General features: G+C 38.7%; 1 protein-coding gene across 2 annotated transcripts in view; it reads right to left on the bottom strand.

Moving 5' to 3' along the window:
* The window catches only part of arhgef10la (Rho guanine nucleotide exchange factor 10 like a), a 218917-nt gene that overhangs the window by 125543 nt on the left and 66422 nt on the right, over positions 1 to 26952 (bottom strand). For both annotated transcript variants that reach the window (XM_087800820.1, XM_087800821.1), the window contains 4 exons: positions 18186 to 18278; positions 15576 to 15746; positions 12099 to 12244; positions 8531 to 8685 (listed from right to left, as the gene is read on the bottom strand). In XM_087800820.1, the coding sequence (XP_087656946.1) occupies positions 8531 to 8685; positions 12099 to 12244; positions 15576 to 15746; positions 18186 to 18278 (565 nt within the window). The remainder of the gene's footprint in view (positions 1 to 8530; positions 8686 to 12098; positions 12245 to 15575; positions 15747 to 18185; positions 18279 to 26952) is intronic.

The following is a 26952-nucleotide window of genomic DNA, read 5'->3' as shown; positions in this document are numbered from 1 at the left end:
TTTTGGGGGCTTCATATATCAAACCAGAAAATGCAATTCCTTTAAACATTTGTGGTATTATTGGAAGCCTCTGTATCATTTTAGACATTGATAATCTGTCCCTTAAGCTTATCTAAAACACTGGCATCTTCACAGGTCACGATATCAACATGAACATTAATCTACGTTGATTTGAGACAACAAACTAAAAGACTACATTCAATAACTTGGCGGACAGATTTTTAACCAAGCTTTGATTATATATGTAAGACATGTTTTTTAAAAGATACAATTGCCCAAATTAAAAAAAAGAGAACACATAGAAATCTATGAAAAAAAACAATAAATATTAATCAAAATTGGACAAAATATGTGAATAAAAAAACAGGTGAAAACCCAGAACCTTTGTTTAAGTTAACTTAGTAACATAGTTATACAATATTTAAACTAGTGCAGTTCATGGAATACAGAAATGCATGGATTGATTAATTATGTATCTGTATCTGTGTTATATTTCTGTAATTAATTAATCTATTTGAATCCCACCTGAAAAGAAGCCTCTACTACAGTTTTTATTTCAAAATGTAAATTGTTAATCTGTCCCTTAGCTTATATTAAACACTGACATTTCACGGATCACAATATCAACATTAACATTCATCTACTTTGATTTGAGACAACAAGCCAGTGTAAACCCATTTTATGACTTGGAGATCCAGATTTAATATCAAGCTTGGATTATTGTTGAAAGAGAGGTTTATTTAAAACAATTCTAAGTGAAACCAAACAAAAATCCATGAAAAATACCCAAATGTGAATCTAATTTGTATCAAATCACTTGTTGTTTACTGGATGACTTATGAAACTAAGCAATAGTCACACAATACTTGAAATATTGCAGCAAACAATCTTAAAAATGTATGGATTCATTTTGATCTGTAATTATTTCATCTAAATAATCTTTTTTAATCTTACCTGAAAAACTCCCTTTAAAATAATTTGTATTTCTTTTTTTCTGTATCATTAGTAAATACAAGTTGAATTAACTATGATGTATGTTCTTTAGCTGATACTAAACACTGGCTTTTATTCTAGATCACAAGATTATGAATCTACTTTATTTGAGCCAATCAGCCGCTTTGACTTTACATGCAAGAAAGAACAGATTTATTTGAGAAAACAGACAAAAAACAGGCCAAATTCAAAGTGAATTCACACAAAAATCACAGAAAACAAAACCCAAACGAATGTTATTGGTACCAAACATGTGCAGAAAAAAGAACTGCGAAAAGGACCCCCACCACCCTGTGGTCCAGTCTTGATAAGAAACCACCTCCTCCAGCCTGAGACCCTTGTCTCGAAGGCTGGATCAATAGTCTGATAATCAATTAAATTAACATAGTAAGAAGTAAGTTTCGACTTGAGTATATTTCTCGACCTTTTTCAAAGGCGATGAAGCTGCCCTGGACCTTTTTTTTGCTGCTTCATGAGCCGAGTAAAAAGAGAAAAGAAAGGTATTCACGAGCAGTTTCACTTAACCACTCAATTTTAAGCACAAATGAAGCACAAATTCGTCTGAACCTGAAAATCGAGGAGCTTGTCAGAACTTGTAGATCCCTAATGTAACACGTTTGGGTCGGAAAGAGTTCCGTAACCTTCTTGAAACCTCAAGAACACAAGGGGGGTGTTTTGGAGAGTACATATTTTAGACTAACAGAGTGAGAGAGGTACACCCTTTTGAAAAAAAAAAGAATCCAGGTGTCTCGTTAGAAACAAAATTCCACATCGATTCAAACGCTGCTAGCTTTAAAGTCTCGCTCTCCTGCTGCCGCAAATCGATAGTTGTGTCTCCACCTGTCTGCCGTCCTCCTTCCCAGCTCCCCTGGCCCACATCTCTGCGGCAGGCAACAGGAAAACAGCCTAATTAAATCCTCTGGATGAATCTGACACTAGAGGCGTCCTGCCATGACACGGTGGCTACAAAAGAGAGGAGACTCTGAGCGTCCACCAGCAGGGAAGGAGGCTCTGAAACGAGCTTTGTCTTACTTTAACAGGATCTTCATCCATCATCCGAGCGAGAGACAATCGATGAGAATCGAACATATCTGAGAAAAAAGTCTCCCGTTTGAGGGGTTTCAACAAGTTGGTCTCATCCCCGCGGGGCCCAGTTTGGCAGTAGTCGGAAGAGGTGAATGTGCTGAGTTGTAATCCACCGTAATCCCGTTGGTAACTCCGGATTTGAGTTCTACACCCAGAAACTAGGATCGGCTCTGTCGGGTAGAAAGCCCGACCCCTGGGGGGGGGGGTCATCCGGGCTCTTCCTGGAACGAGTCGGCGATGGAGCTCTGAGCCGCCTTGTTGCCGGAGCGAGCCAGAGGATTGAGAGACAATGCTCCATTCAACACCTGCGTGGAAATAAATAAATAAAAAACCCTTCTGTTCTCAGTGTCTGATCCACGGCCAAAGCCCACCGGTGCTCCTCTGACGAATACACTGAAGGCATGTGGAAATAGAAACCACCGAAAAAAATGGGTCAAGGTGACGCAACAATACGAGCAGATCAGAGAAATGCAGAGAAGTAATCGTTGGGTTTTATGTAGGGAACTATAAAGGATCGTTTAAACGTTCTGAACACAACTTCAAGTCATGTCGACAAAGGGTCGGGATTATTTATAGAGGAATCTGCGTCATCCAAATACTCATCTGTAACTTTTATATCGAAGGGACGGAGATTTTTTCTTTGTTCGTGTCCCCGTGAGGAGACATTTAAATCCCACGTAATTTTACCCAGAGACACTTGAATCGTCTACGAACAAGTTCAAAATATACAATTTCGTAAGTCGAGGCTTCAATGCAAGAGCAACGTTACTGATGAGCAGTTTTTGGATGTTTTTAAGTGTCTTTTTGGACCCTTAACCGGACATACTTTCTTACCCTAAAAACTCTTCCACCGCTAAGTCGACATGAGAGGGCGCCTAAAACCTGACATACCTCTGCCAAGGAGATATGTTTAGTTTTGTAAAAAACACAGCATCTAATTAAATGGATAGAAATGTGTATCTGTATGATTGTTGACGTCCATCGTTTATGTTCCGTAGCCGAGCTGAATCACTGACATCTTTAAAGGTAACAAAAAGTGAACTTTAATCTACTTGTTTTACTTTAGCGATTTTATTGTTGATGTGATTCGAGCTTTAAGTAGTTTAACGGAGCATGTGAGCTGCAGCGAAGCAAATATATGTGAATTAAGAAAAACCTTCAAAATCTACAAAAGCCCATTTGTAACTCATCCGGAATTTAAGGAAATTAATTCACAAGTTTGGAGTCACAAAAACAAACAATAAACCATCCATGGTCCACTGATTGACATATAGTAACACAAACTAATCGGTATAACTTGTTCCAAGTTCTCACTCGTTGATTGTTAAGTTTTACTTGTCTTTGTATGTGGCTACAGTTTAGCAACAAAAAACATATATACATTTATAAATGGGACAGACATGACTTGCTCACGGAATTGACCAGGTTTAACTATAGCAGCCAGCATAACTTACTATAAAAAAAAATAACTCCCTAAGAGTTGTGTCTAAATGTGTTGCTAAACTACTTGTCGCGCCTGACATAGTAATGTTAGCTTTACAAAGTTTAACATTGTTAACTCGTCGTCGGATGAAAAAAAAACTGTCACAGTCACATAAAGGTGTATTTATTTCTGTGATTCATTTTTTTTCAATTTATATATATATAAAATACGTCATCTGCAGCGGAGCCATATAGGTGAATGGAAAAAAACATTCTAATTCACAAAACACCATAAACATTTTGTAACTCATCATTTACAATTTTGGAGTTACACAAACAAACTTTAAATACTTTAAATACTTTCAATATTTAAATATCCTGATGCTAATCCGTAGTGTGTTTTTCCTCTCGTGTGTTTTATTTTATTTTTTATTTTTTTGTTTTTATTTTATTTTATTCTATTGTATTTTGTTAATAGTGTTAAATTTCTAATTTTGTAAATAATTTGTATATTTTTAAGATCGTTTTTATTTTATTTTGTATTATCTCTTTTATTTTTATTTTTTTCCTTGCACTTTATTTTTTTTCAACTGTGCTGTTGTAAAAGTGTGTTTCCCCTCTGGGGATGAATAAAGATTTTCTATTTCTATTTCTATTTCTATTTCTATTTCTAAACAAACAAATCAACGCTAGCAAAATCATGAAAAATATGTTTAGTAACACAAAAAAATTGGTAGAATTTGTTGAACGTCATAAGAATGAGATCTCACTCTTTAGTTGTCATACTTGTCTTAATCTGTGGTCAAAAGAATGTAAGTGGGACAGGCATGACTCGCTCACGCAAATGACCAGGTTTAATAACATAACATAACTTGCTATAGAAAAAAACTCCTGAAGAATTGTGTCTTTAAATTTTTTGATGATTGATTTTAAATAGTTAAATAAGGGATTTTAATACGTTACCAAACCACGAAAAATGCCTTAAGCGGAAATTGCAAAGGCCATTTAAATTGGTCTTAAATATTATATTGTCCTTTTAAAGTATCTTGCATGGACTTAAAGGGGTGTTAGCGTCATTTTTTGGCCGATCGCGACAGATTTCAAACAAGGAAAAAAAGAAAGCTAAAAATATTGGAGGTCTAGCGACTTTTAAAAGACTGTAACTTGGTTAATATTTGAGCTACAGAGTCCAATTATTTCTTAAAACCTTCTTTGGAACCAGAAGAAGAAAATGAGCAAGAAGTTGTCTGTTGTCAGACACAGAGTAGTTCATGGCGGTCATTTGGAGTCCAGAAAGACCTCTATAGGACCCTGTAACAACCCAAGCAGACTCAAGTGACCTTCATAGAAGATTCAAACATCCTTATATGTGGTTGAATCTAACGTACATTTCCCTTCATCCTTCCATTGCTGCAGTGATTTGAAGACCAGTCTTTTGGTATCAGACCACAGGATAGCATTAGCTTCATTACTAGCTGAAAGCTATTGTGTGACACTTTCATTCTTTGTGTCGGGCGGAGACGCACAGTCGGATAAAGAGACAGACAATGACAAAAGGAAGGAGGTCTGCATTTGGGCAGAGCCTGATCTGATTTAATAAAGAAGGACACACACACACACACACACACACACACACACACACACACACACATACACCGAGGGGGCCGCAAAGAATAATCATAAAAAAAATGAAAAAAAGAAGATTCAATTTGTAGTCTCACGGAGGGAGCGTTGGATTTAGCAAAGGCACCCCACTGAATGACATCACAGGGGACGTGGAATATAAATAGACAGGACAGCCTGCGAGAGAATGCGGGGGGATCGGCCTCACAGATGTCGCGGGGCAGTTTTCTGGATAGAAAAGATTAAGGTGACTGCGGCGCGTCAGAAGCAAGAAAGCGTCAGGAATATCAGAGTCGCAGCCACATCTGTGGGGCATAACAAGTTTCACGAGTAGAGCCGGAGAAACAGCTGCACATCGGGATCTAACCCAACATGATCCCCCTCCCCAGAAGAAAAAAAAAAACAACCTCGCAGCAAAGTTGCTACTTTACCTGAGCGCCAAACTTGATCCAGCCCCAATCTGAACCAACTTTCAAAAAACAGTGACTGCTTTCAAAGCTGCTGGGAGGTGTGTGTGCGTGATGTGTGTGTGTGTGTGTGTGTGTGTGTGTGTGTGTGTGTGTGTGTGTGTGTGTGTGTGTGTGTGTGTGTGTGTGTGTGTGTGTGTGTGTGTGTGTGTGTGTGTGTGTGTCTGCTATTAATATTTAAGCAGCGCAGCAGCCACTTTAAAAAGCTGGTACCATTTTATCCTGATAAGCCTTTGTGTCTTCCTTCTCCTTCGGCACCTTTATCTTGGATCTCGTCAGGCTCTGTATACACCAGCGTCGTGTAAAGGGATGTTGGAGAAGTAGTGTTTCAACCACTGATTCCTATCTACTGCCACCGGCTCTCTAATTGGGCCTGGAAAAGGAGGGAATAATCTCCGCAGATTGATGACTCCGGTCGCCGCCTGTTTGTGGTCTATCAGAGAGTGAAATGAGACTGTGGGGATCCTGCAACGGGGGACTTGCTGCCTCTGCATCCCTCTCAGAGATAAAACACCCCCGGGCAGCTGGGAACAAGTGACCGTCATCGCCATCCACCCCGGCAAACACCTCCTCCATCAGGCTGACAAACAGCGAGGAGGCATCTCCAGCACATCTGCCAGATACTTGGAGAGCGAAATGGATTAGCCTCGGCCGAGTCCGTTCCCGTTGTGAGATCAGTCGGGAATGTAAAGAATAGAGAACAGAATAGTCGAAACACTTAAAGTCCAGTCGTTAATTTGACATTATTATTGCCGAGCCAAGCAGATTTCTAAGTTAGGGCTTTTTTGACAGAGTAACATCTCACAAATGCATTTTCGTAATTAAAGTGATAGTTCAACCGACATTCAAACTTCACTCATTTTCTCCCAGAGTAGTTTTCTAGACTTAGAAAACTCATGTCCCAACACAATCTGGAGTTTATAATCCATGCGTTTGTGTCCTTTAGAAAATTGTAACAGTTTGTTTTTATGTCTTAACAAGAAGGATCTGTCTCCTCTGCAGTTCATACAAAACTGTGCAGTGAGAATTCTGAGCTGCTCTAGTAGAAGAACTCACATTTCTCCGATCCTTAAAACTCTTCACTGGCTTCCAGTTTCTTTCAGGATGGACTTTAAAATTCTGGTTCTTACTTTCAGATCTATTCATGGTCAGACCTTCCATCACTGATCTGATCCAGACTTACACCCCAGCTCGGACTCTGAGGTCTGTGGTTCAGAATCTACTGATGGTTTAGAGGAGAAATCCTTCCAGACTGTTGCTCCTAAGCTTTGGAACCATCTCTGTGTTTGATGATCTACTGACTCAAGAAACATCTGAAGACACTTTGTTTGTGCTTTTCCTTGATTCTCTGAGACTCCTGTGATTGTCTCTGTGTTATCTTGACCTTTTAAGTGTATATTTTATTGAGTAATGTTTTGATTGTTTAAGCGCTTTGTGACCCTGGTCTAGAAAAGTGATTACTTAATTCTACAAAGCACGGAGGCTTGCGGAGTCCACACTGTTGAGGAAAAAGATTCCTGTTGTGCTTTTGTGATATATTTTACCCACTTTAAAAATCAAATTTTAACTGTAATATTTATATTTTACTTATTTTACATTATATTTTCAAAGGTAACGTTGACCCACCGAGTCAATATAATACAACTAAGTTTCAAGATCATTTTATTTAGTAGATATGAATCTGATTTCAGCTTCAGTTTATTGATTTAATTCCAGTTTCTTTGCTTGTTACAATTCATGACCTTCGTGAAGTGTCATCTGTTCTTTAACAACTTGAGTGCCTTGTCCTTCTATCCCAAGAGAAAGAGTTGCCAAGGATTTCTTAAATAAACTGGAATCGTTATAAAATTCATCATAACATCTTTGTAAATCTCAAGTGACAACAATAAAAGCATTTGTAGAATAAGAATTTGTTTGGTGGAAATCATTCATTCATTCATTCATTCATTTTCAATCGCTATACAGGGTTGCAGTTGGGCTTGATCCTTTTCATTGGGCGAGAGGCGGGGGACACCCTGGACAGGACGCCAGTCTGTCGCAGGACACACTAAAACACACAAGCATTCACACACACACACTCATACCTACGGGACTAAGTTCTAAATCAACCTCTGTATGTTTTTGGACTGTGGGAGGAAACCGGAGTGCCCGGAGTAAACCCACGCAACACGGGGAGAACATACAGACACAGAAAGGTCAAAGGTTGACTCACTAACGACCCGGAAGCCAACCGGCAACCTTCTTGCTGTGAGGTGAACGCGCCCCAAGAACAGAGATTTTTACGATAAATCGATTCACTAAGACAGTGGTTCCCCAACCTTTTCCAACTCAGGGCCCACTTTAAAGTCTCAAGAACCTTTGCGGCCGACCTCCGACCCCATAAATACGAAGGCACCATAATGCGTTCTCATTTCCTTTTCACATGTATAATACTCGAAGGAAAAACTATATAATATAAAGAATATTTGAAAAGGTTTAATATCCTTTTAAACTGAACGATTTTTAACATTTAAAACATTATTATGTGTCTATTTATTTTAATGTAATTACATCCACCTTGGATGGAAATATGATACCATTTTGGAAACCATTTTCTGGCTCACCGGTCTAAGACCTAAAAGAGAACTGACTCCCACTTCCTGTTAGGTACGTATACATTTTGTTTGGCCCTTGACTTGGATAGCAAAAGGATTTCAGCTCCTTGTGTGATTGGATTCGACATCCCTGTCCTGTGTGTTGATTCAACGTTCACTCAGCAAAACATCAGGAAAACATGTTCTAAAGTTGTACGTCAGTAACTATGTTGCTCTTTTGAAAGTCCAAGTCAAAATTATCTTTCTTTTTTTCAATGAAAATGTTCGATTGATCCTTGTTTTCGAAGCATGAGAAGCTCATCGGTGAGCGACACGAGCATGAAAATACGCCGTTTAATTGCCTACCTGGCCTCTTGGCGCCGCTCTGCTGGAAGATGGTGTCTTTGCTCTGAGAGCCCTCCTGGCCCACTTCAACCACTTGGACGTGCTGCAAGGGGGCGCTCCATTTCATGGTGTACTTGGGCCCGATGGGGACCAGGCTGCTGATGTCCGGGGACCCTCTGTGGGAGAGAGAACCAAAAACAACACGAGTCAACCCTGGACTGAAGCCGATCTTGAAGATATATCCTCAAATACTTCCACATATGTGTATTGATTGATGGGTTGAATATATGTCCTCGTTTTGTGTACTCAATTGTTAACATTGATAATGAAAACACTTTACAGCTAAATGTGGACAAAAATGAAACTCTGGTGATTCCAGGGTTGAGTCAGTACTTGGGTGACTTAGGTCAGTCTGTCAAACTGAGCCTGAGAAACCTGGGTGTTGTATTTGATAAAGACATGTCTCTTGTTCGACACTGAAGAAAACTAACCAGAAACTGTTTCCTTCAACTGAGAAAAATCTCTAAATTTAGGAAAATGTTGTCGGAACATGATCTGGAGCTTGTAAGCCATGCGTTTGTTTCTTCTCGTCTGGACTATTGTAACAGTTTGTTTTCATGTCTTAACAAGAAGGATGTGTCTCGTCTGCAGTTGATTCAGAACTCTGCAGCCAGAATTCTGAGCCGCTCAAGTAGAAGAACTCACATTTCTCCGATCCTTAAAACTCTTCACTGGCTTCCAGTTTCTTTCAGGATCAACTTTAAAATTCTGGTTCTTACTTTCAGATCTATTCATGGTCAGGCTCCTCCTTACATCACTGATCTGATCCAGCCTTACACCCCAGCTCGGGCTCTGAGGTCTGTGGATCAGAATCTACTTATGGTTCCTGAACACGGCTCAGGACCAGAGGAGAGAAATCCTTCCAGACTGTTGCTCCTAAGCTTTGGAACGATCTTCTCTCTCTTTGCGCTTGATGATCTACTGACTCCTTTAAGAAACATCTTAAGACGTTTCTATTTGTTCAGGCTTTTCCTTGAATTTCTCGAACTCCTGTGTTGTTCTCAGTATTATCTTGATCTTTAAAGTATGTACTTTTTTTGAGTATTGTTTTGATTGTTTAAGCGCTTTGTGACCCTGGCTTGAAAAGCGCTATATAAATAAATATTACTTACTTACTTACTTACTTACTTACTTTTATTCAGAGCTCAAACATATTCTTGTATTTTGTCTGTCGAATTTCGTCTTTCCCAGGCATGAGGGTTCAAAGGTTGATCTGTTACTTAACTTTGTATGGACCTTGGCGCCACTTTGTGTCAAAAGTTCTGACTGTGAAAGACATATGTGTTGGGAAAATAAGGATGTAGCCATTTGGAAATGCTGTTCTTGTTGAGATAAGAAACGTATACATTCTAAAGATGTCAAGATACTGGACTCACTGGTGACAGTTGCTGAGAGGAGATCATTGAACAAACTACTGTCCATCATGGATGATGACAGTCATCCTCTGAACACTGTCATCAGTGAGCAGAGAAGCAGAATGAGTGCACGAATGCTCCTCCCAGGTGCAACACTAATAGACTCAGGGACTCATTCATCCCTCGGGCTATTAAATTGTACAATTCTGAGTTCGGGGGCAGGAGTGGAGTGAAAGTATCTGGATGTTCTGTTCTATGTTAGTCTTTGTATCCTTTGTCTTTGTTGTTTTTCTTTGACCTATGTTCTTTATCTTTATCTTTAGACTTAGATTGTGTCATCTTGTTCTTCCTCTTATCTTCTTTTCTTATTTATTTTGTATGTATTATTTTTTATTGTTTATGAAAAATTGCTGGCTATTGGTAAAAAACAATTTCAATAAAGTTTTACCTTACCTTACCTTACCTTAAGACACAGAATTTAGGGTCTACAGACCTGGTTTGAGATAACAAGTGTGAAGGAAGACTGAAGATTCTTTGTTTAGGTCAAACAAATGCGCAGAACTCATTAGACAGGAAAAAGATTTGAGTTTGCTTCAATCTCTATTCATGTATTCATGTGATCACGCGAGCGTCGACATTGTCGCCCGTTCGTCAGGAGGGTGGAGGGCGAGTCGACTCCGGGACACTCCGGTGCGAAGACACTCGCGGCCGATAATGACTTTGATGGCTGAACACGTCAGAAGCAGCTTCACTGACGGGAGCTTTTTAACCACGAATACAAAACCATCTTCCCTTTTTTTCCCTCGTCTCCGACGCCGACGTGATCAATGAGGCTGTCAGAGGAGATGAATAGGGAAGAGGCCGGAAAAATGTTTTTGGTTCTGCTCATCAGAGACTCGTGACGCCGGAGTTCAGCTCTGTTTGTCGAGAGTTGATAAAACTCCTGCATCGGAGCTACAGAGTTTACACCAGCGTGAGTCACAACTGCACGTAACTCAGACCAGGACAAAGGTTGACATATCGTCGTCCATGTTGAAGCAATTCATTAATTTGGTTGTTTTCATGAATCAATACGATTAAAAAATACTCAGGAAGAAAGAAAATCTCCAACCATTCCTTCACTCACACAAACTTCAAATCAAGGATCTACGGTTAATCACTGTTCGGTATTCAGCTGCAACTATAGTAGACTGAGATACTCCGTGGATCAGCTGCTTGAATCCACAGAGTAATACAAGCTCTTAGGCTCACAGAGTAATACTAAGATGCTCAGAGGTATGCTGAGTAATACCACAAAGCTCAGAGGCTCACGTAACTATACTATGAAACTGGGAAGCTTGCGGAGTAATACTATGAATCTGGGTGGCTTGCGTAGTTATACTACTAAGCTTGGATGCTCGCATAATGATACTACAAAACTGAATAACTTGTGGAGTAATACTAAAGATTTTGGAGGCAGGTAAGTTAATACTATGAGCTGGGAAGCTCCTGGAGTAATACGATGAAGCCGATAAGCTTGTGGAGTAATATTTTTAAGCTTGAAGGCTCTTGGAGTGATACTACAAAGCTTGAAAGCTTGAAGGGTAATATTATGAAGTTCGGAGTATTGCAGAGTAATGCTACAAAGCTTAGTTGCTCACATAGAAATACAACTAAGCTTAGCTGCTCATGTAGGGGTACTACTAAGCTGGGAAGCTCGCAGAGTAATACTACGAGTCTTGGAGGCTAGTGGACTAATACTACGAAGCTTGAATGTTCGAGAGGTAATATTACGGAGGCTTGCGAACTAATACTACAGTCTTGCAGTGCAGCTTTTTAGTTTACCAAAGTCATACTAAGACATTTGGATGGACTTTTAAAGACCACCATGTACTACATAATATCAGTTTAAAGTCAGTAAGTACAACCATAATGAGTACATAAGAGGTACTGTTGACTTTTGAGAACATTTTTACATTCATTAGAGTTACATTTACAATCTCATACTAATGCATTTATACAGATGTTTCTCCAAATGTATTTTAATTGTAATATTGAGCAGTATTTTTATCGAAAAAGGTCTAATAATGAAACAGATTTGGACACATTTTGTTTAAAGATCCAACATGACCTTCAATACTCACTGCACGGGTCAGAGATGCACAGGCGAGGGTTCAATTCCAGAAAAGACTTACTTGACATTAATGTTGGCGCAGATGAGCACGTCATCGAAGAGGAAGACTTTCCTCTCCTTGGACTTCAGGACTTGTCCTCGCTCGCCGTACACGGTTTCGATGAGCGTCTCGCACAGAACCAGCGAACCCTGCTCCAGACTCAGCTGCTGCAGGGGGAACAGGAAGTGGACGTCAGGGACGAACCTCAGAGAACCTTCGCCGTTTTTTCCTTCTTTGGATTCTCACAAGTTTGTTTTCCATAAACTACTCAAGAAGCTTTCGCCTCCCGCAGACAATCCGAGCCTCTCTAAGCATCTGGACGGAGAGCGAAGCGCAGAAAAAAAGGGAAAGAAGTGATGGAAACAACACATGAAAACAAAGTAGTTTATGCAACAGGACGTTGGCTCGCAGGCGTCCGTATGTTTGGCAGGAGAAAATGGCATCGGTAAGTGCTTTTATCACTTCGGTCCAGCCTTTTATACGAGTGCCCGAATCAATACTTTATACTTTCAGTGCCAGGCTCACAGAAGCTCATTGAAATTTCAAATTAAGAGTCCAAAAAAATAAAATTCACACTCAAGACACAAGTGGTTACCAAATTAAACTTGTTACTCATTGCATTTTTCTAGTAAGATTCTTGAATATTTGAGTTTCAAAATGTCTTTATTAACAGGTTGAATTCATTTTTATTGAATAATTGAATTAAATAGTTGGATTATTGAAAAACTAAAAGTGTTTTTGCTGAAAATTTGAATTTAATAGTTGATCAATTGAAAAGTTAAATGTGATTTTATTGAATAATTGAATTAAATTATTGGATTATTGAAAAAATAAATGTGTTTTTAATTTAACAATTGACTTTAATATTTCTAATATTTAAAGGTAAATTTGATTTTATTTATTAATTGAATTCAATAATTTGAATATTTTCTAATTCCAACAACCAATTTGACATATTTCTGACTCATAATTTTAGCATTCGTTTAAACTTCAATTCTTAAAAGATATAATCAAATGATTTGTTTTTATATATTTTTATTATATACATTTGTTTGTATCATGTTTACATTTTGTATATGTTTATATTTGTTATTATATATATATTTTAACAGAAAACGTTCTTTTTCTTGTAGAATTTTTAAATATTTGACTTGTTACTTGCAGCTTTTTCTTTTATTATTTGATGTTTTATATATTCTAAAGTTTACTTACTTAATTTATTTTATTCTTCTGGAAATGTATAGTATTATAGTATTTTTTTAAATATATTATTCTTCCTACTTTTTTTATTCTTCTTAATATTTTATTATTAATATTATTATTATTATTGTTATTTATTGTATTTTTATTTCTTATTCAAAGCATTATTTTAAATAATCGAGTTACTTCTAAAATTATTTACAATTTGTATTATTGTTACTTATTAAAGCATGTATTATTATTATTATTATCATTATTGTCACGTTCAGCATTGTTTTATTCTTCTTGTTACTCATAGCATTTCCTCATAATTATTATCGTTCCTTATATCATTTTTGATCATTTCATCTTAGCAATAATTATTAATTAAAGCATCATTTTTCTATTATTGTAGTGACTTATCGTCGTTTTATTTATTGAGTTACATTTTCTTTTTATGTTAAAAAATATATTTATTTATTTTTAGCTTTAGTAGGAATGTACATCGACGGAGAACCACTGCCTCCGACTTGGCGTCAAACATATTGTAAGGTCTTATAGATAATCGAGCGAGAAAAAAAACAAAAGCCACTCCATCAAACTCCTTCTCGACTCTTCCGTCGTTTCGAAAGCGTCTTTTGATGAATCTTTTCTTGACCGAACAATAACGCGTCCGACCGAACGAGATCTTCCGATCGTGTGCGAGTCTCTCAGACGCGACTCGTTCTGCTGGCGGAGCGACTCATTTGTCTGGATGCAGCCGTCGATGGATGGCCATTAAAACCTCGCCGTCGCCTCAAATGCTCGGCTGCCACGAGAATACACCCCGATAGTCTTCAGGCTTGGATAAGCACGGAGGCTCGGCGGCATGTTTGTGCGAGCGCAGCCATGTGTGTGTGTGTGTGTGTGTGTGAGTGTGTGTGTGTGTGTGTGTGTGAATGGAATCAAATCCTATCGCATTGTTATCCGTCCTATTCCGGCAACTTAGATGCTCTGAGACAAAGAATGAATATTTCATTGGGTGTTTATGGGGTCAATGGAGGCGGCGGCGCTGCTATTGGAACTCTGCAGTGTCACTGCGGTAAATGGAATTATGTGTTGAACGGCGAAGACTGGCCGAATCAGCTTATCTCGGAGTCTGGGAAGAAAGAGGCTGATGTCGGGGAAATAAAAGGAAAAAGTGAGCGAGGTGAGGTGTGTGTGGTGTCGGGGGGGGGTTGGCTGGCGAGAGGGAAACTGAGGAGGAAACTATCCGGACGGACAGCTCTCACAGTTTCCAATTAAATGTCTCATTTGGCGTCTAATTCTTCTTCTGCGGAGCCACGTTTGTTCGGATCCGCAGCTGCAGGAAAATAATTCCGCCGCGCTAATGGAGGCGCGACGTCGCTAACTCGGCATTCGCTGCTGTTTGGCTCTTTTCGGCGACATCGTTGCCTTAAAATTAAGAATTACGTCCCTGGATTAACGCGTGGTTAAGTAGTATATATTATGTCTGAGTCAGTCCAGGCAGGATTTTAGTCAAAGTAGTGATACTGACAGCAGCGACTATCATAATATTAGCATCATCAAATGAAAATGATTGAAACGATTGATGCGTCACAGGTGAGAAATTAAAGCTAATGTTTCAAGGTTTCATCTGTGATCATCGTTTTTCACGAAATATTTTGCGACACTCGTCTTTTACAGAAACTTCCTCTGTTAAAGCAGGAATAAGTGAGTTCCAAACTATTGTTTCCGGCTCCCCTCGGTGTCAGAAAAGTGTAACTACAACTACATAGAAGATTTGTTTGGATAACCACGTGCTAAATATCTTCAAAAGTCTCTCAGTACTTTTTATGGAAATAAAACTTTATCTGACTCACTGCTGTAGAGCAAATAAGACAAACACAGGAGTCCCAGAAAATCAGAGAAAAGCTAAAATAAAAGTGTCTTGAGATGTTTCTTGAAGGAGTCAGTAGATCATCAAACACAGAGATCGTTCCAAAGCTTAGGAGCAACAGTCTGGAAGGATTTCTCTCAAGTTTCAGTTTTATCCACATTTAGCTTCAAAGTGTTTTCACTCATTGTTTGATTTCTAGCAAACAATTGACTAAGTTCAGCCTCTGGGGCTCAGTTGGATCAAAAGAGCAGCAGAGCTGGATTTCATCAGCAAAAAAATGTGGTAAAAAACATCAGGAAATCTCTGAATGATCAATAATATATAACATGATATATACTAGCTAACATCTTAACCATCCCTGTATATCAGCGGGGTTAGCATCGGAAGCTTCATGGCTTTTCAGTGCGAAAGAAGGAGGTGAAGGTCGCGCTCAAGGTCACCTTGCTCAGCAGGCGGTCGCCCACGCTCCGGGCGAGCTGCTGGGTCTCGGCGATCTGGTCGGCGACTCGCTTCTGTTCGTTCAGCTTCTCGGCCAGAGTCTCCAGCTCGGTGAGCGCGAGCTGCAGCGGCAGACGGTCCACGTGGCCTCGCGGCGTGTTCTTCAGCATGTCCTGAAGACGGCGAGAACATCAACTTATCAATCGATCAATGACCGCGAACAATTCTGTCGTTTTAATTGAAAAAGAAACAACTGTTGTATCTTGAATTTATTATTTCAATGATTTACTTTTGACATCTTGTTCTTTTTGTAATTGAATAAGATCTTTTATCACTGGAATTATTGATCGCTCGTCCGTCAACCGCACTTGTCGATAAAATTCAATGATCAATAACCGTCGGAATGATCCACGTTTCCCGTCTCGCGAACAGAATCCTCCTCCTGTCACCGGCCCGTGATTGACTGTGTAAACTTTTTCTTCGGTGCCGCTTGGATTTTGGCAAGTTTTTTCCCGGAATCTTTTTCTTCCTCACGTCCATAACTTTTGAGATTGAGGATTTATGGCTAATCAATGAGCGGCGAGGGATGAAATGAGGCTTCGCTCGCAGCTCAGACACCAGCGGGTTCTGGAGGAGAATTTACAGGTTGGTCTTGTTTCCCGAAGACCAGCGAAGTCACTTTTAATCTGCTTTCAATTGAGACGAGGTGAGACATGACTCCATTATTCCGGAGGAGGAAATCAGAGCGAAACATTCTCTTCAGGCAAAAGGCCAAACATTTTCTAACTTTAATATAATCACATATTTCACTGTCGTCTGCTTTGAGCTGGTGGAGATGAACGTCAGGCAAGCATGTGACCCGAGGGTTCTCGCCCTAAACTACTTCTAGTCTACGGTGTACATTTTAGGACATCGTCAGGTATCAGACCAAACGGCTTCATCCGTCAGACGAAGCAGCCTCAGACTAAACGGCCTCAGACTAAACCTCCGTCAGATCGAACTTTGTCAACCTTCAAAATAAAAGTCCCCAGACAAAACTACATCAGATAGCGTCTGGAAGAAAACAAAATCGCTCCTTTTTATTTCAAATAAAACAGGAAATGCATGTGATAACGACGTGATATTAGACAAAACGACATCAGATAGCATCTGGGGGAAAAAATAACGTACCGTTTTATTGCGAATGAAACCGGAAATGCACGCGATAACGATGTGATATCAGTCAAAAGGATATCGGATATCATATAGAAAAAAAACGTATCATTTTATTTCGAATGAAAACAAAAATTCATGTGATAACTATACTACAAAATCTGATGGCATGTTGACGTGTGACGTCACACGTATTTCCGGTTTCATCTGTAAATCTTCTGCTTGAATTGTGAATTTCCGAACTCAGATAAATAAAACTATCTATCTAATGTTGTTTTGTATTGAAGCCTAAGGCTGCTTCGTCTGACGGATGTTTTTCTGAGGCTGCTTCATCTGAAGGATGAAGGCGTTTGGTCTGATACCTGACGATGTCCTAAAATGTACACCGTACTAGTCACTCACTTCAACTCCTCAAAATTACACAATTTACGCAAAGTTTATTTTCTCTCATCAAGTTTTTCGTAGAAATTCCCGGATATTTTTGGTTGAAAAAGTGTCATTTTGGTAACACCAATATACAAATTTGGCGACATAACTTCAAGTTACATTTTTTCCATTTTGTATTCACTGTGTGAGATTCTGTGGAGCCTTTGAGCAACGATCTGACCACGAAGAGTGAGAACGAAGGATTTGGATCAATGTCAGAAGATTGAATAGTTGAAATTAACGTTTCAACATTTTTAAATTGAATTTTGGGTTGTTTTTTGTTAGTACTGCATAATTGAATTCAACCATTTCGACATTGAAAGGTTGAAATACAGTAGTTTTATTAAATAATGTTATTAATCACATATCTTCAAAAATGACTGACTTTTGAGTCTGATGAATCAAATTCTAATAATTCAAAAATACATTTTCTTATTCAATACGTTTCATTATTAGACATTTAAGTTCAATATAAATGCTGGTGTTACAGAGCCACCGGAAAATACCAAAACATTACCGAGAACTTTCAGCCAATCGTGTGACGCTCAGACGATCATGTGACGACGTAGAAACAATGACATGTAAATTGAGGTAGAAAATGTCTCCAATTTGTGTCTCCGTCTGGGGCCTTAAAAAAAGCTTACATGACATCAAGGCCCGAAAACAAATGTGTTTGTGGTATCCCCTGTGTTGTCTCTGGGTCACGGTGACCCGCAAGCTCGAAAAAAAAAGAAGTATTTGTGGTATCCCTTGTGTTGTCTCTGGGTAATGTGAATGACCTCCCTAGCTTCCAGAATTACAAACGAAGGTTGTTCACCTTGACCCCCGAGACAACACAAGGGATACCACAAACTCTTACGGGCCTTTGGGTCACCTTGACCCTGAGATACAAAAAAAAAAACGACAACATTCCAGACATTTTCTATGTTAAATTCAACCATTCATTATTCTGGTGGCTCTGATCTACTGAGGAAAGATAAGCCTGGAGTTTGTCGATTCGTATCAGAAACGGCTTCACGACTTGAGCTCATTACCTGCAGCAGAAGTATGAACTGAGGAAATCGTTGAATGGGCTTCACCATGAGGCCGTAGAGGGTAATGCGGTCGACGCTGGAGGCTTGTTTCTTCTGCAAACACACAATTACGCTCAGATTTACCAACGAGAAAAATACGTCTTTGTACATGTTTAACCTACTTGACAGAACCTCAGAAGACTGTGTGTGTGTGTGTGTGTGTGTGTGTGTGTGTGTGTGTGTGTGTGTGTGTGGGGGTGTGTGTGTGTGTGTGTGTGTGTGTGTGTGTGTGTGTGTGTGTGTGTGTGTGTGTGTGTGTGTGTGTGGATGCTGTTATGAGGCTGAGCAGGGTGGAGGTGTGAAGGCCGCGGGGGGTCCAGAGGAGACGTGGCGCAGAAAAGAGGTCAGACTGTAGGTGAAGCTGCTGATATTGAAGCTGATGTTGCGTCAGGTCGAATGAAACATACATTATGAAGAAGTCGATCGTAAACAGCAGCCTCTTGAAAGTGTCTTTGAATAACTGGTGTAAACATATTGATGTGCGACTCCCACACAGGGTTGTCGACTAGAGCAACACAGCTTAAGGGGCCACAATGGGCCCTTTAGTTTGAACCCTATTAAAACAATGGAGAAAAAACAATTACATGTACAAAAATACACATTTATTTTCAACATTTTAACTAATCCTAATTTTATTTTAACATTCCTGTTTCAGTATTTTTTTAACTAATAGTTTGACCAAATTGTAAATAATTTGTATATTTTTAAGATCGTTTTTATTTTATTTTGTATTATCTCTTGTATTATTTCTTTTTCCTTGCACTTTATTTTCTTCCAACTGCGCTGTTGTGAAAGTGTGTTTCCCCTCTGGGGATGAATAAAGCTTTTCTATTCTATTCTATTCTATTGTTCTTATTCATACAAATGACAACCCCTTACAAATAAATACAGTATATATATATATATATATTGGAGAAACAGAAATGGAAAAATTAAGAGTGGTTTGACATAAAAGAAATAATTCTCATTCAGACATTTTCTTTGTTTGTTTCAAATTTTGTGTTCATAATGATACATTTATTAATTAATTCATATATAAATGCATCTCCAGCTTAAGTTCCCGACTATTTTTCATTTTACTTGTACAAGGAGAGTAATACAGAACCTTCTTATCGATGTCAATTCACTCTGAAGCAATAACTGTTTAATGCGATTCTATGCGATTTGAAGTTGAGCGACGCCAGTGGACTAAAGTGGTAGTGTTTAGCCAAATGGGAGACTATATTTCCCATGAGCACTTGCTAAACGTCTCAAAAGTTGCCATGTCCCAGTTTGCAGCAGTTGGACGAATATTCAGTTTCCAGACTTCCTTTGGCTGAATGAAGGATGATACTGAAGAGGTAATAAATCAGATCGTGGAGAATAAAAATATGATATGACATCTTTGTAAATAACATAACTTAAACTTTTCTTTTTTTTTTTGTACCGTAATTCCCCTCCCCCACCACCACAACCAGAACCAGTGCGATATGTAGCATGTTAATTTTTATTTGTATAGCGCTTTTCCAGACCAGGGTCACAAAGCGCTTAAACAATCAAAATAATATTCAATAAAGTATATATTTTAAAGATCAAGATAAAACTGATAACACAACAGGAGTTCCAGAAAATGTCTCTCCTCTGGTCCTGAACCATGTGCGTGGAACCATCAGTAGATTCTGATCCACAGACCTCAGAGCCCGAGCTGGGGTGTAAGTCTGGATCAGATCACTGATGGAAGGTCTGACCATGAATAGATCTGAAAGTAAGAACCAGAATTTTAAAGTTGATCCTGAAAGAAACTAGAAGCCAGTGAAGAGTTTTAAGGATCAGAGAAATGTGAGTTCTTCTACTAGAGCGACTCAGAATTCTCGCTGCAGAGTTTTGTATGAACTGCAGGCGAGACAAGATCCTTCTTGTAAAGACATGAAAACCAACTGTTACAATAGTCCAGACGAGAAGAAACAAATGCATGGATTACATGGATTTTTAAGTTGATGTGTCTTCACAAGTTTTATGAAAATATGTTAGTACAAAAATATTAAGGTAGCCAAACTCCCCGGAGCTGCTTTAAGTTGCATCTTTATACTCCATCGTAACATATTGATTATCCGAGAGACAAGAGTGAAGTTTACAGACAAAAGTACACAGAATCAAATAAATTGCGGCTGGTCTTAAATAATGGAAACAAAGGTCAGCGTTCTTCCTGATATACAATTTAAAACCCAAGCTATGATCAAGATGTTAATACCAGTGGTTGAGCAAACACTCGACACTCTCAGTCATCACTATATTGACGTGAGATCAAGGGTCGACGTTACGACAGCAGCAGTTGAATAAAGTGCTTCATTATCCAGACGATCAACATCTACAATCAGAACAACATGTGAACCTAACAGATGTTTAAGTACCTTTTTTTTATATCGCGATTGTGTTTTCCTGCACGTCTGAAAACTTTGGATGTGTAGGTGAACGCCGGCCGAAGCTTTTGACGACTGATGCAATGAAGTGTAAGACTGGAGATATTCTCATTTTGTTCTGATGTCTAAATGTGCCTGTCCGTCATGTGACGGCTCGTACTGCTCTCTTTCTTTTCTTTTACTGCGAGTCAAACAGCAGACGGAAAATATACCAAGTATTCCTTTGTCTAAATCAGACCTGGGTAAAAATGCTGCTTGTAGAAATACTTTGCTGACTCACTGAGACGTTTGTATCGTAATTTTTGTGTTATTAATTACAACTTCCAAACAATGTCTTTTGTTTTGAGTCTTTCTTTTCTTCTCAAAACTCACTTTCGCTGAAAAACACCTTTTTTTCTGGGCATGGAATCTTGTTTACCATAACCACGCCCACTCTGCTGTGATTGTACAAACATGGAGGTTTGTCACCGCACGTCATCAATCTTGGAAGTCTCCACCCCCAGGGGACTCGTTTTATAAACAAAGTGGTGCGTGATTACAGCTGGCTGGAGGAGGAGTGAAGCCATTGTTACTTCATAATGGACTCTCGTAACCTCTCGTTCGCCCAGATTTCAGATCAACTTTATAAAGTAATGAGTTGAAAACATGGTCATGATGAGAAACTTACTGCGTCTTGGAGAGAAAGATTCAACGTTTGAAACATGTGAGTCAGGAGAGAGTTGGGTTTTCACATTAATGGCCCTTTTTTGACGGTCCCTTAAAAAGTCATAGTATAAAGTGTTGCCTTTAGAGGAAAAGATAACAGTCCACTCCTGGTTTAGAATAATAATAAAAAAAATCAGTTGGTTATAAAGTGCTGTACGTGAATAAATTAAAAAAATAAAATTCACCAGATCAAACAATGACCAATTCCAGCTCAGAAAAAAGATCAACACAAAAATAAACTAAATTCACAAAAAAGTTGCAAGTAGAAACAAGAGAGTTAGAGATGAAACAAGTAATAAATTAATGCAAAATAAAAATGAAAGCTTGATCAAAATGAATCCCATTATTTGACAACCCTAATGTAAATATATTGAGAAAATCTATCGCCTTTTTTTCATTTTAAAACCTTCACAAAATCGGCATGTTTTTCTTTTTACATATCTAAAAAAAGAAAAAATTTGACTTGGCAAAATAACAACTTCAACATTTGGAAGCAAGCAGTGTTTTTAAACACATATATGATTCATGGAAGATGCTCAGAGACACTCTGCTGTGATGGAAAATAAGAAGCGGCAGTGACCGAAATGGACGACTTGACCCTCGAGTGGAGGGAAAACATTTCAGACGCAGGCCTGTTTTAAAACTCTTCCAGGCACACCTGCCCCAGACTAAACGCTCAAATAACTACTTTAAAAAAAAATCTCGAGTGTTGTCAGGTGGACGTGTTTTTTTTTTTTTTCGGGGAGGAGAGAGCTTTCTGGGGAGAACATGTAGATCCTCTTTCGAGTGGGAAGTGATGTCGCAGATGGTGTCCCGGCGGAGACGCCGAATAAAAGGACGCCTGTGTAGTTCCGCTGGTGGAGGATGTGAGAATTGATATTTACTCCAGGGGGGGCTCAATAGAAAATAACTTTTGCAAAAAATAGGGCAGCAATCAGAGCCAATTCTTGATCAACATTTCTGCTTATTTTTAGGTAGAAATCGAGTCCACAGTTTCCGCCTCTCTGACGCCCCCTAGTGGACGACAGATAAAACGTCCCACCGTCGCCTCAGACTCCACTCTACTGTGTATTCTCACGCGCTGAGAGCTTCTCTTCTGCCGTGACAGCCAAATCTTGCGACAAGGAATTACTTGAGCGGCGAGAGATTTGCAGACACTTCCATGAATAATCTGTCCACTAAAGCAGATTATCTTCAAGGCTATTGAAGGAAAAATCTGCTGATGGAAGATGATGCGAATCCTTGAGCGAGCGAGAGATTGAGGGAGAATTATGTGACCACCTGCTTTCAGATTTACCCCCAAAATAACAAAACAGTGAACAATGAACTGTTGTCTGCATTTTCTCTGTGGAATTCTGTTTTTTCGGAGGGTTTATTTTGAGACATTTGGATGAAGGTAGGTGGACAACATTGTCTCTTCTTGGTGTTGGCGAAAAATGACAGGAACACCCTTTTAAAGTGATAGTTCACCCAAAATTCATCACTCATTTAGAGTAATATGTTCCTTTTTAGAGTTATAGACAAAGATGTTTGTTCATTTTAATGTAGCGACTGAAGCTCAGTCGTCTTCATCTTTATTTTCGTCCAAAAAGACACTTAAAAATATCCAAATACTTGGATGCTGCTCGTCTGTAACTCTTGTATTGAAGTGTGTATTTTATGCTCGTTTGTGGCAGACGTTTAAACAGTAGCAGGCCATATGAACCAGAAGTACTCCAGAAGTACTCCTATTACTGGGTAATATTGCGAGTGCTTCCAGAGCCCATACAGTCTACTGTATACACCATTTTGTTTTGTTTCACTTATTATTTTTATTGTTTCATTATTTGTGTATTTTGTAATTATTATTTTTGTTTATTATTATTAATACTAGTAGTTGTAGTAGTGGTAGCAGAGGAATAGTAGCAGTAGTAGTAGTGGTAGCAGAGGAATAGTAGCAGTAGTAGCAGTAGTAGCAGAGGAGTGATAGCAAAAATAGTAGCATTTGTAAATGTAGTAGTAGTAGTAGCCGACGCAGAAGTAGTAGTAGTATCAGTAGTAAAAGTTGTAGTGGTAGTAGCAGAAGTAGTAGTAGTTGTATTTGTAGAAGTAGTGGAAGTAGTAGCAGCAGCAGAAGTAGTAGTAGTAGCAGAAGCAGTAGTAGTTGTATTAGTAGTAGTAGCAGAAACAGTAGTAGTGGTACTAGCAGCACCAGTAGAAGTAGTAGTAGCAGTAATATTAGTTGAAGTAGCAGTGGTCATATAAGTAGTAGTATTGGTATTGGCAGTAGTAGTAGTGGTAATATTTGTAGTAGTGGTAGTACTAGTATAGGGAGTTTAGTAGTAGCAGTAACAGGAGTAATTGTAGCATTTGTAGTAGTAGCAGAAGCAGTATCAGAACTATTGTGCTAGAAGTGGTACTAGCAGAAAAAGTAGTAGTAGTAGTAAAATGTTATGTTTATGTTTGATCTGTTTGTATTTATGTTTTTATTGTAAACCCTCTGCTTGTTGCTATGACAACTTCAATCTTGACTGTTGGACAAACAAATGAATCTCTTAAAACAGCATAAAAAGTCATTGTCAATGTTTCTAAAGCTCTGACAGTAGATCAACTTCTTCTCTCGACATCGAGGCGTTTGAGTTTCTGTCCGTCGCTTCTGTGACGCACTTTAAGTTTGGCCTCAATTCTGCAGAGAGAAAGTGTCGTCCTCCTGAAAGTGACACAACAACACAAAAGTGTTGATGATGTTTGATGTAAATGAGCTCCAGTCTCGTCCATTAGTCATCGACGTCTCGTCGTTAATCAACTTCATTAATTCATTCATCAGCAGGAAACACGCGGAGGATCGTCGTGTAATGACTTTGATCTCAATAGAAACTTTCTCGCGGAAGGAAAACTTACGCAGTCATTAGGATCGTGACGACACGTCGTTGTGTGTTTGTTTCAACACCAGCACAGACACACAACTGTTGTGTGTTTGTTTCAACACCAGCACAGACACACAACTGTTGTGTGTTTGTTTCAACACCAGCACAGACACACAACTGTTGTGTGTTTGTTTCAACACCAGCACAGACACACAACTGTTGTGTGTTTGTTTCAACACCAGCACAGACACACAACTGTTGTGTGTTTGTTTCAACACCAGCACAGACACACAACTGTTGTGTGTTTGTTTCAACACCAGCACAGACACACAACTGTTGTGTGTTTGTTTCAACACCAGCACAGACACACAACTGTTGTGTGTTTGTTTCAACACCAGCACAGACACACAACTGTTGTGTGTTAGTTTCAACACCAGCACAGACACACAACTGTTGTGTGTTTGTTTCAACACCAGCACAGACACACAACTGTTGTGTGTTAGTTTCAACACCAGCACAGACACACAACTGTTGTGTGTTTGTTTCAACACCAGCACAGACACACAACTGTTGTGTGTTTGTTTCAACACCAGCACAGACACACAACTGTTGTGTGTTTGTTTCAACACCAGCACAGACACACAACTGTTGTGTGTTTGTTTCAACACCAGCACAGACACACAACTGTTGTGTGTTTGTTTCAACACCAGCACAGACACACAACTGTTGTGTTTTTGTTTCAACACCAGCACAGACACACAACTGTTGTGTGTTTGTTTCAACACCAGCACAGACACACAACTGTTGTGTGTTTGTTTCAACACCAGCACAGACACACAACTGTTGTGTGTTTGTTTCAACACCAGCACAGACACACAACTGTTGTGTGTTTGTTTCAACACCAGCACAGACACACAACTGTTGTGTGTTTGTTTCAACACCAGCACAGACACACAACTGTTGTGTGTTTGTTTCAACACCAGCACAGACACACAACTGTTGTGTGTTTGTTTCAACACCAGCACAGACACACAACTGTTGTGTGTTTGTTTCAACACCAGCACAGACACACAACTGTTGTGTGTTTGTTTCAACACCAGCACAGACACACAACTGCTGTGTGTTTGTTTCAACACCAGCACAGACACACAACTGTTGTGTGTTTGTTTCAACACCAGCACAGACACACAACTGTTGTGTGTTTGTTTCAACACCAGCACAGACACACAACTGTTGTGTGTTTGTTTCAACACCAGCACAGACACACAACTGTTGTGTGTTTGTTTCAACACCAGCACAGACACACAACTGTTGTGTGTTTGTTTCAACACCAGCACAGACACACAACTGTTGTGTGTTAGTTTCAACACCAACATGCTTCGTTTGAGGCTCCATTGACTGGTTTATGTTGGAGAAAGTAAACGATGGTGAAACCATATGTTCGTGACTCACTGGGTTTGAACAGATGTTGGTGAATATTTAAAGTACTTTGAAATACACAATAATCCGGACTCAGACATTCTTGATTGAGAATCTTTTTTTTTCATATCTTCCAAATCTATGTTCTATGAATCTATCTATTTTATTTTAACCTCAACCCAGAAACAAAGCATCATATTAAAATATTATTTGATTTAAAAACAATATATTGTTGAGGAAACTGATCATAAATAAAACAGTCAAAGACAAGTGTCTGACATATTTGAACATCATGAGTTTTATAGTTTTGCTCTGTCTTCATGATCGCCAGTCAGTATAGTAGTATTATCAGGAGTAGTATTGATAGCAGTACTAGCAGTACTATTAGCATCAGCAGTAGAGTTAATATTAGTTGCAGTAGTATTAGTAGTAGCATTAGTAGTGCTAGTATTATAATATTAATAGAAGTAGTATTAGTGATATTAGTAGTAGTATTAGAATAAATAGTAGTCATATTAGTAAGTAAGTAAGTAAGTAATATTTATTTATAAAGCGCTTTTCCAGACCAGGGTAGTAACATTAGTATTATTATCAGTAGTAATAGAAGTAGTAGCAGTAGTCATAGTAGTAGTAGTAGTAGAAGTAATAGTAGAAGTAGTAGTAGTAATAGTTGTAGTAGTAGCAGAAGTAGTAGTAGTACTAGTAGTATTAATACTGAAAGCAGTTATTGTAGTAGTAGTAGTAGTAGTAGTAGAAGAACTACACAGTAGTAGTAGTATTACTAGTAGTATTATTATTAGTACTAGCAGTAATAGTAGTAGTAGTAGTAGTAGCAGCAGCAGCAGTAGTAATAGAAAATGTTTTAGTAGTAGTTGTAGTTGTTATAGTAATAGTAGTAGTCGCCGTAGCAGTAGTAGTACTGTTAGTAGAATTAGTAGTAATAGCAGTAATACTAGGAGTAGTATTGGCAGTAATAGCAGTAATAGTATTAGTATTAGTAGTAGCAGTAGTAGTAGTAGTAGTATTAGGTCCAAATAAAGGCAGCAATGGGCCGTACGGGGCCCCCAGGCCACACTTGATTAAAGTAGCACCATTTAACATTTTGAGGGTTTTGATTTTTTTTTCATCATGTTTGTGTTGATTTGTTTACAACTCAGTAAAACTTCCATCAGTATTATTCGGTAATATCTAACTCAGTAAAACTCCATCAGTATTATTCGGTAATATCTAACTCAGTAAAACTCCATCAGTATTATTCGGTAATATCTAACTCAGTAAAACTCCATCAGTATTATTCGGTAATATCTAACTCAGTAAAACTCCATCAGTATTATTCGGTAATATCTAACTCAGTAAAAC

This window comes from Callionymus lyra, chromosome 10 (assembly GCF_982586985.1).
Source record: "Callionymus lyra chromosome 10, fCalLyr1.hap1.1, whole genome shotgun sequence".
Lineage (NCBI taxonomy): Eukaryota > Metazoa > Chordata > Actinopteri > Syngnathiformes > Callionymidae > Callionymus > Callionymus lyra.
Note: the sequence above shows the minus strand (reverse complement) of the source record. Positions and strands in the feature narration are given on the sequence as shown.